The following is an 18,684-nucleotide window of genomic DNA, read 5'->3' as shown; positions in this document are numbered from 1 at the left end:
AGTCTCGTGTTTGTACTTGATCTCAGAACATTGTGCATGCGCGCCAACTAGCGACGAGAATCGACATTAGTTTTTCTGGCGAATCGATATTCTGCTCAAATATTGACTTCGCGATTGTGCGTGGTGTCACAAGCGAGTCGTGTAGTAGACGGCGATGCTCTTTTAAAAAGCGAGTTTCTTGCGAGTGATAAGTCAAGTGCTGTCGACCGAAGAATAAATAATCGGAGTATCCTGGAGGCAGGAGATAAGGAGAATGCTGTTGGTGGCTAGCACTGTGTTTTTCGGGTTGACCCTCGGTCTCTCCCACGCGAGCATCTCAGCCCTCGAGTCGACACCGAGCTCCTTCAACAATCATGGAGGTGATTTCATTTCTCTTTTCTCATGCCCTACATTCATCTTATTTCCTCAATTATCGTTTCTAGTTTAAAAAAATTGCTTATAACGAATTGTTTTTATTCCTATCATCGAGTCACGCATCGGTTTACGGTGTGCCGCTGATTGGAGTGGTAAGCTCGCAGGTGCAATTGTTCTTTCGAGAGCACCTGCAGTCACCGAAACTGTTATGGCGAATTCATTGACTAGCCCCGATCGGTGTTGCGATACGTCTATGAAACTGTATACGATCAGTCGTGATGCTAAAAGAATAACACTTCAGCCAGATATACGGATTATATGTTACGATTCCACGTATGACAGCATTAGTCACGCTTTGCGATAACAAAATAGATATGAATCAGATTGGACCCAGTCGCATCGGAAACTAGGACTTGATTAAAGTTAGACGGATGAAGTAACGTTTTACGGCGCTATCAGGCATAGGTTTCTATATAAATCTGGTATTATCTTCTTTCTAATGCATAATGATATTTTGACAGGATAAGATCGATTATCGAATATTTATTTAAATCTAAAAAAGATAAGAAATTAATTTTGGTGTTTATGGTTGTATTTTAATTGGAACCTTAACAGTACTTGGAATTACATCTAGATATATCTCTCCATGTAAACTTAGAAAAATTTCTCGATGCTGTATAAATTACGATCTGCATTGCTCGAAAGTGGTTGCTGCAATGTTTTGCATTTTTCAACATATCTTTAGATACATTTTACACGATGTAATTTCAATAACATACGATGTATTTCCTTCTTACAGAATCTCATAAAATACTACAAATTATGTTTTACACACGGTTGTCTCTTCGTTTCACTACAAACGAAACTAATCCATTTTATGATGATAAGAAACTTTATGATGTTATTAAATAATTTTCGCGACGTAAAGTGCGACTTTAAAATGTACATATTGTAATAAAATAATTCTGGTAATATATTTTCTCGTCGATATTTCGTAAAATATCTTGCGTAACAACGCCAAGTATTTAATGAACTGTGTGCGACAGTGTTCTATAAAGCGACAGTATTCAGTACACACGACCGGTCCTTTCGTTTTCATGCTCTTCTTTTTATTTGTGCTAATTGTTCGACGTGTCTTGATTTGCAAATATGCAAGATAATTAAAAACAATCCTATCTATCTCGCGTATATAAAGATTATTGCTTAATTTCGAGCACAATAAAGTCTCGTCCCCCGTGGAATTGAATCAAAACGTTTTTTGAAGCGCGGACAGCGATAAATCGACACAGACGTTCGATTCATCTCTTTTGCCCTTTGTAATATTATGTATGTTCAATTGATAACGATGATTTTGATATCGATTGTCAGTCAATTTGCTTCGGAGAAGCTGTATGATAGGTATGATAGTAAAACGTATAGTATAAGTATTTAACTGTGATATGTAACGTATAGTTATACATAGACTGTTTGAAGAATGAAAATTTAAAGATTTAAGGGCTTACAGAATTCACTAAGAAGAATAAATGTAAATTATTAATTATGATACATGATGTATAACTATATACAGGATGCTAAAAGAATAAGAATCCAAAATTTCCTGGCTTTTCAAAATTTACCAAATGGAATAAAAAATGTTTAATCAACGTGATATATCAATTTTTTTCGCAGTGCAGTGTAATTTGTACTGTTGGGTGTAAGAGGGTCTCAGTGGCAAAAGTTATTGAGAGAAGTGTCTCTAAATACTAGCAAGTTATGTAATTATTTTGTATATCTAGTAATGTTTCTTTAAAACTGTCTCTTTATGGTTTTATTTGAGAAAAATGTAATCTTCCAAATAAAAAGGACAATCAAGTATATTTATACAGGTTTTAGACATCAATTATGTCTCTTACTTACTACCTCCTTAGGGAGACTTAAGTAAAACTTTGTTTCCCTTTTTATATAAAGCTTTTGATGTTTTATCCATTCATTTAAATACAATGCAATACCTACATTCACGTATGTGAATCGTAAATCGGTGTATACATACATTTTCAGTCCTTTCTGTTTTGTTCCATATTGTCACGTTCGATATATGTATGTATATATCTTTTTTCTATTGATCGTTGTAATTTAATCACATTATTTATTATAGGCGAGGAAATTAAGCTGGCACAGATAGAGTATCATTCTAAGTAAATGTAAAATTACATACATTGTATAATACATAATTATATTAGCTGTTTTAATTGTTACTGGTACTACTATTGATTTTGAAGTATTTAATAATCATTTGATATTTAGATGTCCAATAATTACGAAATATTTAATGATAATTTAATCTGGCATCTTTGTTGACTAAACATTTCTTATTTCTCTTGATCAGTATTACAAGACCTTTTCTTTAGATTTAGGTCCAATAGTCATTTGGTAAATATTGATACGTATAAATCGAGTAATTTGAACTTCAGAGGTACGATTTAAAACAAAGATAGGAGAATCGTTTGATTGGGAATGCATTTAACTGCGCTCTTAAAATATACCCATCGGATCGATTGGAGATGGTCACATATTCGGGAAACACAGAACGACCCTAATTTTAGCAATATGCTGTGAAACGGTATCTATACCAAACCTATTTAAATACGATTCACATTGTGAATTATTTATTAATGTTCAAATTTAAAAAGCATTCTTCTTACATATCGCATATATATTTCAGATGTGATACAGCTGGATCAAGTATTTCAGGAAAAGCGAAAAACTATTTGGTAGCTTACAAAGAAATTATTTACTAGACATATAAAAAATATAAGGAAGTCAGCCTAAATATACGTGTTGTTCTCCCTCGTTTCGGTTTTACGTCAAAAGTTCATTTTCTTCAAAGTTGGTATAGGAGGGCGTGATTGGATCGAAAATCCGTTGAAGATCTTAGCGAGCTTAACTATATTAAATTTGGCCATCGTAAAAGCTTCTTGAATAATATTACCGTAGATTAAATAAGATTTATGCATTTCTTTTTCGATCTTTATCGGAATAACCGACAGACATTATGCTAGTCGAGCAAGTACACTGGAGTATGCTAGAATTAATATAATTGGTTGTGAAACCTCGTTTGTTGTAGCATGTCTTCTTCGTTACAGCATACAATGAAATACGTGCATGTACTTAAGGGAAATCCGTTCCAGGTTAATGGTTTAAAACAAGCTTGCCATATAATACAAATAATATGAAAGTAATAAAAAGAGTATCATAAATTTATTTAAATCTTATCCTCTATACACGTTAAATCACGAACAATTTTGTAAAAAACAGCAATCTCGAGATTTAAATCACTATGGAAATAATTTATATGCTTTTTGCTTATATGAAGCAAATGTTGAAAAAGCCTAAGCATTTCAACATTTATGAAAGAGACAAATTACGATCGTTGTGGTATCCGTTCTAATATACTCTACCGTGCTATACTTCTCTGTTAGTTAGTTAAACGAATATGTTAAATTCAGCAGTTCGATCAATGAAAATTAAATAGGTACTTTCGCAAAGTGTAACGGATGAATATCAATTAAAATATTGTTTCTGTGGGACATATCGTATAAATTTTATCTAGATCCGCGGACTATGTATTTGCATCTGAAAGAGTAATTCTGGTCTCAGCGGCAAGGTGCGAAGTGTCAAACTTTCTAGAAAGCAGCAGTGAACGTAGTTTCGTTCAATTTAAGACTTTACCAGGCACTCACGTGAAATGTTAGCGATTTCGATGTAACTTTGCAAGTAGATGGAGAACCAAAAGATATTAGACTCATGTTTACGAAATATTTCACCAACAAACTTTACTTTGACTTTCTGTTAGTTTCGTACAAAGCGATAGCTTAATGGTATATTGACTACGATTTTCCACACTTTCGGCACTTCATCGTAATTTTCGCAACATACTCCTCTGTCTTCCTACAATTAAATTGATTTTGACGCTAATGAGAAAAGCTACGTAATAGTATCGTGCACGTTTAAGCTACTAAATATTTATTTGTTCGATATTTCAGCGATTCAGTATCCACAGTTAATGATTGTTATTAGGTTCCTAATATTTTTCACTTCACTGTCTGCTTAGAAATAAATTTTTTGGAAATTTCACGACCTATTAGCTTTAGTTATGCGCGGTAAAAGTTTGAAGATAAAAGTTTTTTAGAGTGGTGCTCCGACATTTCGTCGGCACTGCACTTAACTTTATCAAGGATCCGATGCCACCTTGATACAAGGTGCTTTTACTAAATACCAGAAATTGCTTTGTACAATTATCACCCTCTCTAAGGTATTCATGCTTACCTTTCCATTGACTAACCACCAATCGCACGTTTATGGACAACAAACTAACTATAACACAGCCAATTATATTCAATAATGTAAATTCATTGCAAAAAAGCATCGCAAATGAAATGTTATGTTGATTGAACGTTGGCTCTTAATAGATTACTGTTAGTGAAATATTTTAATGGATCAATATTGCGTTGCGATAATTGGAATAAAAAAATGCAATTTTTTCTTTCACCACCAAAGGTAATTCACCAAAGGTAAAAACACTTAATGAAATTGAATTTGAACGATCTGGAATTATTTTTATTATCTTTATTCTGTTCATGTAAACTTAATCGCTATGCAGCGTTATAGAAAGTTAAAATTATTGGAATTTGGCATCGACTACGTTGAAATATTATCTCAAATTCGGTCACCTTCGAATACTTGAATAGCGAAAAGTATAAGAACTTGAAATATAACAAAATTTCTATGGAAGAAATTTCTATCTAAGAAATAGCGATTTAAACGATTCGTTGATCGATGAATTATAATTTGATAAATCTTAATGTCCTATTGGTATCCTCCGCTACATCATCATTGAATCTAAACGAGTCTACGAGATTCCTGAAAAATTGTGCACGCAAACTTTTAAATTTCATTTCCAGAGAAACGCAGTTTTCTATAAACAAATTTCGTTCCGCGTTTTTAATTTAATTCTACCTAACAATTGTTATTGAATAATCCTCGCTGTATGTAATCTACTTTTACATTGAATTACGAGAACAACTCTGAATGGAATTGTAACAACCACGAGAGATACCTTTGGCGGTGAATGCGTTAACCACTGCTTTTAGCCTGAAATAGTAATTCTCATCTGTTGTTCGCGGATCGGTGTTAACGTGAAACACTGATGCGTCGCAGTGGAACACCGATATGGGGCGGAATAACGGTCGGCAATTGTTGTTCTACGGTGGAAACGGTATCGAACTTATCGGTTGTCAATGGTATTCTCGACGCGATTCATTCGATCATTCTTTCATTCAATTTCATTGAAATAGATGCTCTTGTTCGTGCAATCGATAATACTAACGTAGGAAACTCAGTTGAGTTTCTTTGTTTATTCTTTCGTGTTAATACGATGAGCTGCTTAAAGGGGAATAAGATGAAAAGTAATATTCGAAGAGGAAAATTACGGAGCACATTTTTGTTGAGTAAAAAAGTTGTTGTTTTGTCATTGTTAGTTGTTGGAAAGAGATTAATAAAAGTGTTTTTTTTTCTGCAGTTCTTCGCTTTTAATACTAGTGATAGACTACTTCATAAAGATATTTTATCTAACTTTTATAAGCTATAGGAAATAACTTACAACCTACCAGATCTTTATAATATGATGTAGAATAATTTAGATAGCATTACAAACAATTATACCTGTCAAAGGAATACAAGAAAAAATATCAAATGAATTTTTCGTTTCGTTTAAAAGTATCATCCTTTGGTTGAAACAATTATGCATGGAATTTTGAAGTATTTGACTTTTAGTAATTCACGAGCCCGACTTTTACCATGCAAATGGATATCGCGATTCCATCAAAGCCCGAAATCGAAAAATCGCCAAAGCTCGTTCGGTTTTTCGGACGATCGCGGTGAAACTATCTCTAAAAATAAAGAATTCAGGTTACATGTAGTTTAAATTCTCTGTGTAAAAGGCATTTACATATTCCGATCATCTCTAGCACTCTGACAGAACAAAAAGAAATGAAGGCCACATGTGACAAACACGGTAATATGTATTTCCCATCTCTTGCAGATGAAGAATTTTTAAATTCGATACGTTGTCGATTAACTCTACATTAAAATTATCTTTACATTTGACATTGGCATCGAATATATGTTTCGTCACTTTCTCAAATATTTAAAAGATATCAATGACAAGTTAAATTACCATAACAGCTAAATCAACATTCAATTCTTCTTATCGACCATCAAGTGACATAAAAGTAAAAAAATCGATAAAAACAGATCTATCGTGTGTCTTTTATCACGTGATCTCACGTGAAGTAGTATTTAAACTACTATATTTAACAATCAACAACGACTATAAAACATGAGTAGTTCGGATCGGAGGTTTATGAAAGAAGAAGTAAACAAACATTAGTTACCATTAATTAATACACGAGGAATAATGACCCAGTTGTTGTAAGCTCGGTAAATTATTAATCTCTGCCTGTTGGTTCTAATAAGGTAGGAATAACGAAGGTTCAAGTTTTCATGGTGCATGCACAATGATTTAAAATAATCGGCAAAGTTCCTTTTTAAATCAACGCGAAATTTTAATTAATGCATCTTGCATTGTTCGAGTTTCGAGATTCCTCGTTCTCTACCCTACGAAGCTTCCGGTCTATTTCTGTAAACCCTTATTTCTCTTTTAGACAAGCTCGTTGACAAAACAATTCCCAGGGATTAAATTGCGAAATTAAGCCACAACTTGTGATATTTTTAATTTGAAAAAAGAAGGGAAGCCACGCTCGGATAACTAACATTTAATATTTTATCACAGCTTAATAATCGTGTATAATGAACATTAACGTTTAATTCTTTCTAGGGATTAATTTGACATAACTGTTGCAGCGCAGAGAAATGAAAATTATTTTTGAACAAAAATTTCCAACATGTGGAGATTCTAGTACTTTGAATAAGATTTATGACCAAGTTATATGTTACTTACATAATATCTACGTTTGATGTAGAAGAAGATATCCTAATTCTTTCAGGAGCTTCTAAAGAACAGTTCTTATTCGAAACGACGATTGTATATTTTGAGATTTTATTAGCACCTCAATGAGACGCTGTTGTCACGATTACATTGGCAAAGTTTGAAATGAATTTAAAAGCGTGTATAGAAATTACAAGATATTTACTGTGAAAATATATTCACTAAAAAATTAGTATACAGCATGAATCGCCTTCTAAAACACGTAACAAGTGTGTTACAGATGGCCCTATCGAATATTCAAATCTATTAATATAGTGGGAAACTTGCTGTTTAATTACTTTCCTATTATGTTCCTATTACATTCCTATGTCTATCTTTGGACTCGTTTTAAACTTTACTAATATAATCACGATTACGGTACTAGTGAAATTTCAAAACGTAGGTACATCTTATATTTGCTGTAATGTATTCATAACATTTTTACAAGTGTTCTTCAGATACTTTGAGCAACTGTATATCGAGCTATGCTATTATTGTTTAGTTGCGTCCGTGTTTGAACTACATATTTGTCTCTGCCCCCAGCTCCACGATTGGATTTGGACAGTCCAGAAAGTGGATACCATGGCCTGGTGAAGGAAAACGAAACTTTGGTCGAGGTCACGCCACAAATACGAGCTATAGGTGCCAAAGTCTGCTCCTTCCGTATAGCGAACAAGCACCATGGCGATGCACCCTTCGAGATTGTTTTGAAAGAGAAAGGAATGGCAGAGCTGAGGGCGCTGAGAGTTCTAAACTGCGAGAAACGGCGTAACTACAAGTTCGATATCGAAGCTGTTGGCTGCAACGGATCGCTATCGGAAAAGTACGAACTGCATTGAATAAACTTGACATTTCGCAATCAGTGTAATTCGTTTTATCTTTTGTTCAAACTGATACGATGCGATACGTTCTATATATCTTTTATGTAGGTAGAGCAATGATACATATATATAACGAATAGTTTAGTTTGATTAAATCCTTAAATGTAATTCGAAGCGACTTTTGTGAATCGATTTTTTATTAATTTCCAAATTGCTACACGATAACCAGCTATTTTGTAATTTCCAATATCGACGTTTCATTTCATATCACGATACGATCCGCTTTAATGATTTAATGTTTTTGGAAATGAACTTGCATAGAACTCCATTAGTTTCCGCCTAGTTTTGTACAGAGATAAATTTAATATATACTAAATATGTTTGCCCTACCTTCCAGTATTTCTGAACTGGAACTGTTTCCTGTTGTTCTATTTTCTCATCTATCTCCACGGCGAGCTTCCGTTATACGTACGAGTCTTCGAAGCTACTGTTCTTATAAAGAGATTCGACTACTCTTTATAATATACTATACATACTAATACATTTATACTTTAGGTTTGATTATAATTATCTAATCTTTGGATTTGATTCCATCGATTTTGTTCGTAGATATTGAACTCGAGTTTTAAATTATGTGTATATTTTATATTTTGAATATATTTTGTATTTGTGTATATTTATATATTGAATTCTAATTACTCTGAACTATACAAATGCGTGGAGGTTGTCACTAAAATATGTAATGACGTTTGAAGTTTGCCTATATCTTAATTAACACTTCGACGGCCGCACATTTCGGCGTAGATCTTATTACCAACCGCCTTAATAGAATAATTATACGAATTATCGTATAATTAATGATACACTTTTGGAGAAAATCGCATCGAATCCATCATCACTACTGAATCTTTATCATATCATCTTAATTTATTTTGTACGCTTATACATTATACGAATTTATTTATTTATTTTCTGATCGTTCCATACAGTTGTAAAAAACGGGATTATAATCATTTCCTGACTATTCACTTTCACTGGGTCATTAGACTCACAAATCACCGGCCTTTTCAGTGCATTTGTAAATCGTTACGCTTCAATAGAAACACTATCAAATGTAGGAATTATTTGTCTCACGCGATTAAATTAAAAAAAAAAAGAAGTTACGTAGACGTGACGGCGGCAGATAACAGATGGTAAAGCGGAATGACGTTTACGTAATAGCGTCGCTCAAAGTGTTAAGAATAGAGATATCTGGAGTCCTAATTTAGGACGTTTAATAAAAAAGCTTTCATTTCTTCAACATAAGAATATAAAAACATATTCAGCTTCATAACACAGCAACAGATTGCATTGAGATAAAGTAGTTTATAGAAAGATAAACCACGTTACACTATTTATCTATTTTTTACTTTGATGAAGATAAAGTTATAAATTACAAGATTCATTCTTTTTAATTATAGTTAGTATATAGTTAGTAATATTATATATTATTATATTAAACATCATACAGTTATATGGTTAATATGTAATATTTAATCATAGAACTACGTAACTAATCACATATAACAAGAAATATCTAAAAAAACAACGTTGTTATTTTAGCGCTACGGTGCATATTACCGTGGTGGACGTGAACGAATATGCACCACAGTTTCTGCAACCGGCCTATGTCAGCACCGTGGACGAAGGTCGCCTATACGAAGAAGTTGTCCGCGTGGAAGCATCCGACAGAGATTGCACCCCGAAATTCGGTGACGTATGCAAGTATGAAATTTTGACAGCTGACCAACCATTCATCATCGACAATGAAGGAGCGATACGCAATACCGAGCCATTGGATTACGAGCGATCCCATAACTACATCTTGAGCGTGGTAGCGTATGACTGTGGTATGAAACAATCTGCACCTGCTATGGTCACTGTTAAAGTCAATCGTGTATGCGCCCCCGGTTGGAGAGGAATTCCAGAAAGGGTTGACTATGCCGCTGGTGTAGGTTCTCAACCGTTGCTTCCTTCCGCTAGGCTGGATCTTTGCGACGCTCCCTGTATATTGCGTAATGTTCGAGCCACCTTAACTCTTGCTACGGACCATATAGGGAAAGGTTGTGACCGTGACACATACGGTGTACGCAGTCAACGTAAATTATGCGGCGCATCTCGCGATAGCGTAGATTTATTGCCAACTCCTGGGCCTACGACTTCCTGGACGGCATCTTTGTCTCGAGACGAAGGAAGGGAAGCGGATGAAATCTTTGAATTTGACGGCGTTGATTCTGCTGCCATTGTACCTAACGATGTGCTGGAGCATAGCCTGGCACAGAAATTCACGGTCGGAGTTTGGGTAAAACACCGACCTCGACCAAGACAAGACCCTCATGTTAAAGAACACATCTTGTGCGCTGCCGATGATCACAGTAAGTTTACGTTAACTGTTCTTAAAATATACATCGGATGAAATAGGCTTGTACCATTAAACGATCCATTGTTTGATTTGCAGAGATGAATAGACATCATTACGCCCTGTTTATTAGAAACTGCAGACTGATTTTGCTACTTAGACGTGATTTCTCAGAGGGTGATCCTAATATCTTCCGGCCTGCCGAGTGGCGTTGGAAACTTACTCAAGTGTGCGATGATAAGTGGCACCATTACGCCGTTCAAGTCGACTTCCCCCACGTGACCTTATTCGTTGATGGAGAGGAATGGCATACAGACGAGAAGAATCCGGAAGTGATCGACGACTGGCCGTTGCATCCTGCGAAAGGCGTTAACACAACTCTCGTCGTTGGTGCATGCTGGCAGGGTTCCGATAATAAAACGAAACATCATTTCCGTGGCTATCTGGCTGGTCTGTCCGTGCTAGTTGGACGAAACGAGAAACCAGACGTGTTGTCTTGCTTGCGTCGTTGCCAGGAAGGTATTCATGTGCCATCGATGGATCTGCTTCAACCTGGAACCCAATTGCTCACCAATTGCGATCTAACAGAGGTACGAATCGACGGAGATAATCGCACTAACGTTGAGACGCTTCTCCGTCGTATTGGTTATTCCAACTCCAGACGATTTCCTACCCCGGGTCGCCGTAATTTCCGTTTAGAAACAACGATCGTTTGCGAAGGTAGCGAAGACAATCCGCTCCCGGTACCAACTGTTCAATCGTACGTCACTGTCCTGCCACCACCTCGTCCAGGTATAACTGTCAACGGGACCGGCTACGTGGCTAGGGAATACGCAGATTTTCGTCTAGGTGTACGCGTGTTCCCAGACACTCGTGTTACTGCCGGTTCCGCTGCCAGATTGGATGCATGTGCAGTCAGTGTTTATCCAAGTCTTAATCCCGACCACGAGAGCTTAGGTTTACCTGGCGATGCTCTGCGTAGATTCCGTTCCATCACTGCGCGTGTAGATCGCGATGGTGTTGTTCTCTCTGGCGCTGACACACCTTATAACTACCAACAATTGATACGTCTCATCATGTATACGAATCGCAAGCCAGCTTACTATCTTGATCGTGTATTCAAACTGACTTGCTCCGAGCTCAGCGGTCGATTCGCTAGCAACGAATACGTGCAAACTCTCGCTGTCATTCATCCGAAAGAGAAAACTACCGCTCTTCCCCATTCTACTCCTGATGATCCACCAATCGCCAGAATTCTGGAACCAGCACCTGGACACGTGCAATTGTCTCCTCATCACGCAGATTTGCCAGAAGAATATGCAACAGCCGCGCTTCGCGAAGGTAACAGAAGCATCGGGGGTGCAAGTGGTAATCACGCAGTTACGATTGTCGCTGTCGCTTGTATCTGTTTCTTACTCTTGATGGCGGTGGTTGGAGCAGCGAGAGTCAGAGGAGCCGCGAAGAGACGACCATCAGCTGGAGACGAGTTGGCTGCCGAAACTGAAATGGCCTGGGACGATTCTGCATTGGCTATTACCGTGAATCCAATGGAGAGGCTCACAGAACACGATTCTCATCACCAGAGCCAGAGAGACGACGATGTCGATGACTCCGGAAGTTCAGACTCCGAAGATGGATCGTACAGAGATGACGATTTAGATAGTTCCGATTGCGAGAATGATTGTGAGCTGAGCAATGGCCGACATCGCCGACATAATTCACCTCATGATTTGGAATGGGATCATCGTGATGTTTAAACTACTATTTCTCTGCATTCACCATCCCCTTTCTTCATATGGTGATTAAGTGGAGTACTAACTCATATTGTTTGTCATTAATCCCTTCCAAAAAATCATTATTATTTCTTTTCTTATGACGCTTCGTAATGCATATAGAATGAACGTTATTCTATAACGAGGTCTGGCAAATTATAAACTATTCTAATATTTATCACTTGGAACTTTTCGAACTTGAATGCGTCTTTTAAAAGAACATATTAATATTTTCGATAATTAATCTGATATTCCTATGTATAAATACGAAAGCGTCGTATTATATCCGTCCCCATAGATGAAGACATATTGGTATCGTAAAATGTTAATACACACCAACTAGTTAGTACTCTCCTTAAAAGCCAGCAAAATTTGTAAGAGAGTGCGGGACGCTTTATCGAATAGTTAAACTCTTTCTGTCTACAACACGGTTGATGTTGATAGATGAAAGATACACGTGAAAGATACTTAAGTTTACTGGGAAATTCTCGGTAAATATTGGAAATAATTAATTTATATTTGACTCTCATTACTGCTAATAATTATTATTATTATTAATAATATTATTATTATTACTGATATTTTTATTATTACCATCATTATTTTTATTATCAGTAGTGGTAGGACGAGGGAACTTTTTTATACTCTTAATTATCTTCTCCTCCTTTTATTCTATTTTTATTCTATTCCACTATTACTTGTTATAAATATTTACTAACGCTAATTACTATATTATATATTGCTATTATATTCAATTATGATTTCCTTTGATACACAGGACAGCCCGATGACGTAATCTGACTGTTATCTAATTGAACATATTACTCTTCCTTATTTCTAACTTAACCCTTAACGCTCCGACTTTTAATTGTGAATATCGATCGGCAACTCCAACTTATTCTCATCATACTTCAACTTGCAAGTTTCTAAGTGTCAGATTTTAAATGCTACAATGACGTGTAAATAATAATATTAAAGTCATTCAAAACAATCTTTATTCGCCTCAGAAGTAATATAATTTTGATTACAATATTTATATTAATTATAATTGAGTAATGTGTGGAATTTTTTTAAAACATTCGCATTACTTCCTTTTGATGAGCAAACAAGACACTTTTTCTTTTTCCCTTTCGGCAACTGATTTATTATATGGAGTTTCCCATCTAAACGTTGTTCCTTATCTGTTCCGGAAAGCCTGCCATACACATTGTTATTCTGAAAGTTACTTACGAGCTGACTTACCGATAATTTGACAAACTTATAGTGTGACAAAGCGCTTTCTCCCTTCCTTTCCTGAGAAATCTTGTAAGGTATATAAGCATTTATTACGCTTGTTTCTAGTCCCCAAAAGAACAGTTTCCGCCACCATTTCAACGATTTTCTCAGGAAACAATGTTGATGCATATTGATCGGCTTTATCTACACCACCCATATTACTGGTATAATCAGCAATCACATTCGGTTTTAAAACTTCTTCGATAGTACAATTTCGTGAAAATCTAATTATGACACTTGATCCAAAGGTGTGATACGTGCTCAACATAGTGACAATTCCCTTGTCTTTCCAAGCAAGGAGTAAGTAATTTGAATGGCGCATTGCAATTGTATTTGAATTGATAAATTTCGGATTAGAAATTCTTTGTGGTATGTGTGTGCGATTTTTTTCTATTGTACCTGTTACGTGGCACTTCATTTCTAACAATTCCTCTGCCAGGACTAAACTTGTATAATATCTATCTGTGTGAACGTGATATCCTGCATAGCTAGGAACGGAATGTAACAATTTGTTACACAGATGTAAAACTACTCGTGATGATACTTGCAGATCTGGTTTTATAAGATCTTGCGATGTGAGTTTGCCATAGTATGGTAAAATGCCATAAACGTATGCGGATTTTGCGTCGGCCAGGACAAATATCCGTATTCCTCATTTTGTAGGTTTCTGTGGATTGTAAGTTATAACACTAAGGATCCTCCCCTTAACTTTCACAGCAGCTTCGTCTATAGGAACTTCTTTTCCGGGTATAAGATACTTTCGGAATTTCTCGTCCAAGTAGTCGATGAAATTGTTTACTTTTTGAATTCTCGTTCTGATGTCTTGAGCTTTTGAAGCGTTCTCGTTCGAGTGTAACACCCAAAAAATTTGCATGAAACGCTTCCGGCTGAAGATCCGAAAATCAAAACTGTCATCGTCACTATCTATAGAGGCACACTTGGAGCGTTAAGGGTTAAACTTTTTAACTCGATATTTGATCTCATAAGCATATATATATATATATATATATCTATATATTTTTTCCATAACAATCGAGTCTTTCATATTCGACTAAACTAAGTATTTAAAAATCGTGGATGCCCAGTTTATTATTAGCACGCTATCAATGAGAACAAACAATAAAAAATTAATATATACATAGATATATATTTCTAATCGGTAGCACGTAAAATCGGGCTGAGCCTAAAGCCATCGTATGATACTTGCCCAATTTTCCACTTTATTTTTAAGTAAAAAAGAAAAAAAAGGAAACAAAAACCTCTAATATAATTTGCACAATGTTCCTTCCTAATCAATTTACAAAAAGAAAAAAAAGAAAACTCTTAGCTCTTAGTAAGGACATTGCCGCGCATCTTATTATAGTGCTTCACCATTAAGTACGGTATAATATCATATCCGTATACATGTGTGCGCATGCATATAGATTTGTATGCAATTTCATTGCGTATACAGACTGTATGAAGTACACGTGTATGTGCATGATGAGAGAAAAAAAGAAAACATGTGTACTTACATATACATACAGCGTCCGTTCATTATTCTGTGGTGAGGAGCGCCGTTCTCTACGGAAGAGGCAATTTATTCTCGGGGGGAAATAATGCGCAGCGATTCGACCAGCAAGGGTATCGTTTGTTATTTTTTTAAAGGATTATCGTGCAATCCTACTCGTTTCATAGGGAAACTGATTTTTATGTGCCTTTACGCGACTAGTATGTTGAATTCTACTCTATATTTTAATAGCGAACACTGGAACTGATTTCCTATCAGTATATCTCTCGCATGTTAGACGTATCTTGACGCTTGAGAACGTCTCGAAAGCAAACTGCTCTACTGTTGTTGTATTTTAAAACATTAACTGTTATAATGGCATATAGGTGTTAAGGGACAGACGCAAAGAAAAATATCGGCCATTCCTTGATGCACGATCCGTCGCGTTCATCAGAAAAAGAGAACCATGTAACGAGGAACGTAATCGAGTGTTAAACGGAAGTATTCTGTATTCTGTTATTTGTAATAGCGAACGAGCACGGTTCGTTTGTCATTGAATGCATGCCACGTACGTGCAATGATCCGCAGGGTATTAATTATCGACGAATGATCTCGTAAATAACTGCGCATTGATACTCGCTACGAAGTAATGAAAGGATCTTGTGTATGTATTTGTGTATTTAGAATTATACCGACCGATCGAATACTTAGTACTGAAAGTTTGTGTACGGATATCTATATTCATAGAAACTATATGAACAATTTATTTTTCCAACGAGCATATCATATCATTTTTATAAGAGATTTGTCAGAAGTTTGAAAACTTTTCGTAAAGAGCTCCTACATAGCAACACGCTATCGTGACGTTACTTGCCATAATCGCCACTTGTTTCTCTCATTTTTATTTTCCAACGAATTAATTTTATTTTTAACCGTTTGTCTATTTTTTGACACGTCTTGGATAAAGATACGCGTGTTATCTTTACGCGTTTGTTTCATTTCAAAAACTCTGATCGAGGAAGAACAGAATGGCGCGTCGATTAAGTATTCAAAGTGATCGCGGATGACATAAAAGAAGAAAGAGAAATAACAATGATCGACAGAAGCGAAGCGGAGAAGAAAGTAATACCGTTGCTATTTATTTCATTAGATTTTTTATCTTTTAAGAGCGTACATGCGACACACGTGTATGCGCACTTCGGATTTCCTCGCAAATTCCGCGTGAATAGACGAACCACCATGCCTCTCTCTATTCCAAATTTGAAATCTCTCATCTGATTTACAATCTCGGTTCGTAGTTGTCGGAACGTAATTATATTATTCTCAAGGATATCGAATCTAAACGCATTTCACTTATGTACGGTGTAATACTCGGGAAAAAATAATTCTATTTGAAAAGAATGAACTTCCTCTCTTTATATGGGATTATACATTCTTTATATACACGAACACACACACGCTTGTCGGATATCATCAGATTTATCGTGAATCATAAAAAAAAGAAAAAGAAAAAAATTTCGATTGACCGATTCCTTCTTCGATCGCACAACACAGCGCCCCCACAGACCCTTTCTTGAGTCTTTTACACGGCATAAGTATAAAAAAAATCTGACAATTGCACAAACGAGTAAAAATGCTGGCTTTTGGAGCATTAGGAGCGCGAGAATTCGAATCGCGGTGCATTCTGTACCGGAAGTCGTTTTCGACCAAGGGTATCTGTCGACGACTGGAGTACAGAAAGGGAGCATTCTTTTGTTACCCGGTCTAACGAGCCATTTGGAGCAAGATGTAATACGTATGTGTATATCAGGAAGACTCGTTTTTCTCGGCTGCTAGCGAAGAGATTCGTAAGAGAGAACGACACCATTGCAAACCTAACTAGGCGTGTACACGCCTGCTCTAAAGATGTACTTAATTATATTAATTATATTATGGAGAGTAAGGGAAGAGAAAAGAGAAAAGAAAAGAATGGAACTACGCAAAACAAAAACCAACTAGATGATACTATTATATAATATATATTATACATAAAAATATATCTAAGCTGTTTGCAAATGATGATTTAAGAGATGAAAGGAAAAAGAGAGAAAAGAAAAACGAAAAACCAGAGGGAAGAAGGTATGAATTTGTAATGTACTATTGTATTTTGTAGGCAGCTAGTGTACGTATACATATGCACATGTATCCGTGTATGTATGTTTACGTATATAAATATACATACTCTTCGACATTTACACGTACCGTTCGCCTAAATAGTCTGCAGAATATTTTCAATTCAACATCGGTCCAAGGTGAAACAATTCAGGAGTATACTGTTCGCGATCGTATGAATCAAGTGTGACACTTTAAAAAGCCCGCGAATTTTTGTGTTCCTGAATAGCGAAACGCTTGATCCGAATTTGTTAGAGCACTTGGGCGCACGGCAGATAACACACGCTCTCGCCTCTAATTCGTATACAAACGTAAGTACTGTATACTCTCGATGGAAGAAGAAGGAAAAAAAGGCCACAGAAATTGCGTGCATAGGTACGTGTCTGTCACGTAATTGAAACACTTCAACGTTCAATAAAATAAAGAGAAGGATAAAAAGAGATAAAGTAATACCAATCCTACGGTAACGTTGTAATGAATTAAATAATCAACTATACCGACTATATAGCTAGGCCGTAAGGGATGACACGTTACGGACCGACTAAATTCCCTCCCGTCGCAGATTGATTGTGTGTTAACTAATAAGGATAAGTAACGATATAGTACCGTTAAGGAATTTAATTATTAATACTGATACTATATGTACGCTAAGCACAGTTTCAAAGTCATTAAGTGACGTGAAGTACAGCTAAGGCGAGAAAGGATTGTAACACAAGTCTTAATTTAAACATGTGACACACTGAGTTACTCGGCGCGTCTGCACGCGACGCACAGAAACGTCAAATTACCTTGTTATCCTGCAACTGAGAATCGTTCGACAAGAGAAATATTAGCAATAGTATTGTACACAGAGAAACATATACATCTGCATACATATGTATGTACACGTCATACACATTTACACCACATACATACATACATACATACATACACACACGCACGCACACACACACAGAGTACATACAGAGTACACACGCGCGGCCGCATATACACGCTGCACAGGCTAGGAAAATGAAATACTATCTATAACGACATATTATAAATAATATTAAGACGTCAACTGTATTTGTTTAATAAAGATGTACATTCGAAAAATGGAGGGACTAACTTTACAGCCGATAGGATGTATTGGAATTTAGATACGTTGTATATTTACTTTAATAGTGTATATTAACTTTATTTCTCACATATTTTTATACTACTATGCTACAAATTTGATTAGATTTTATTTTGTTTTACAAAATCAAGGAACGAAGCTTTCAATGAAAAGTTATACATGTTGCAAAGTAATAATGACTGAAACCGACGATTAAAATCTATGTGTAAAATACTTGAAGAATTTAATGTACTTTAATATGTCCTATAGGCTGAAAAATAGTTGATATTAATTTTTCCCTTCT

The 18,684-nt window shown here is 35.8% G+C and overlaps 1 protein-coding gene across 1 annotated transcript; it reads left to right on the top strand.

The window, feature by feature from the left end:
• Positions 1–107: 107 nt before the first annotated feature.
• LOC122574743 (calsyntenin-1) lies at positions 108–18,379 on the top strand. The gene is made up of 4 exons (XM_043742703.1): positions 108–359; positions 7,922–8,201; positions 9,802–10,613; positions 10,697–18,379. Exons 1-4 carry the CDS (start codon positions 254–256, stop codon positions 12,352–12,354), a joined length of 2,856 nt encoding a protein of 951 aa, XP_043598638.1. The 5' UTR covers positions 108–253; the 3' UTR covers positions 12,355–18,379.
• The last annotated feature ends 305 nt before the right edge of the window (positions 18,380–18,684 follow it).

The sequence above is a fragment of the Bombus pyrosoma genome, linkage group LG14 (assembly GCF_014825855.1).
Source record: "Bombus pyrosoma isolate SC7728 linkage group LG14, ASM1482585v1, whole genome shotgun sequence".
Lineage (NCBI taxonomy): Eukaryota > Metazoa > Arthropoda > Insecta > Hymenoptera > Apidae > Bombus > Bombus pyrosoma.
The sequence above is the reverse complement of the archived record's forward strand: the minus strand, read 5'-3'. Positions and strand labels throughout refer to the sequence as shown.

Coding starts and splice junctions, on each gene's coding strand:
- LOC122574743 (XM_043742703.1), top strand. CDS start 254: ATGCTGTTGGTGGCTAGCACTGTGTTTTTCGGGTTGACCCTCGGTCTC. Junction 360..7,921: donor CTCCTTCAACAATCATGGAG/GTGATTTCATTT, acceptor CTCTGCCCCCAG/CTCCACGATTGGATTTGGAC. Junction 10,614..10,696: donor GTGCGCTGCCGATGATCACA/GTAAGTTTACGT, acceptor TTTGATTTGCAG/AGATGAATAGACATCATTAC.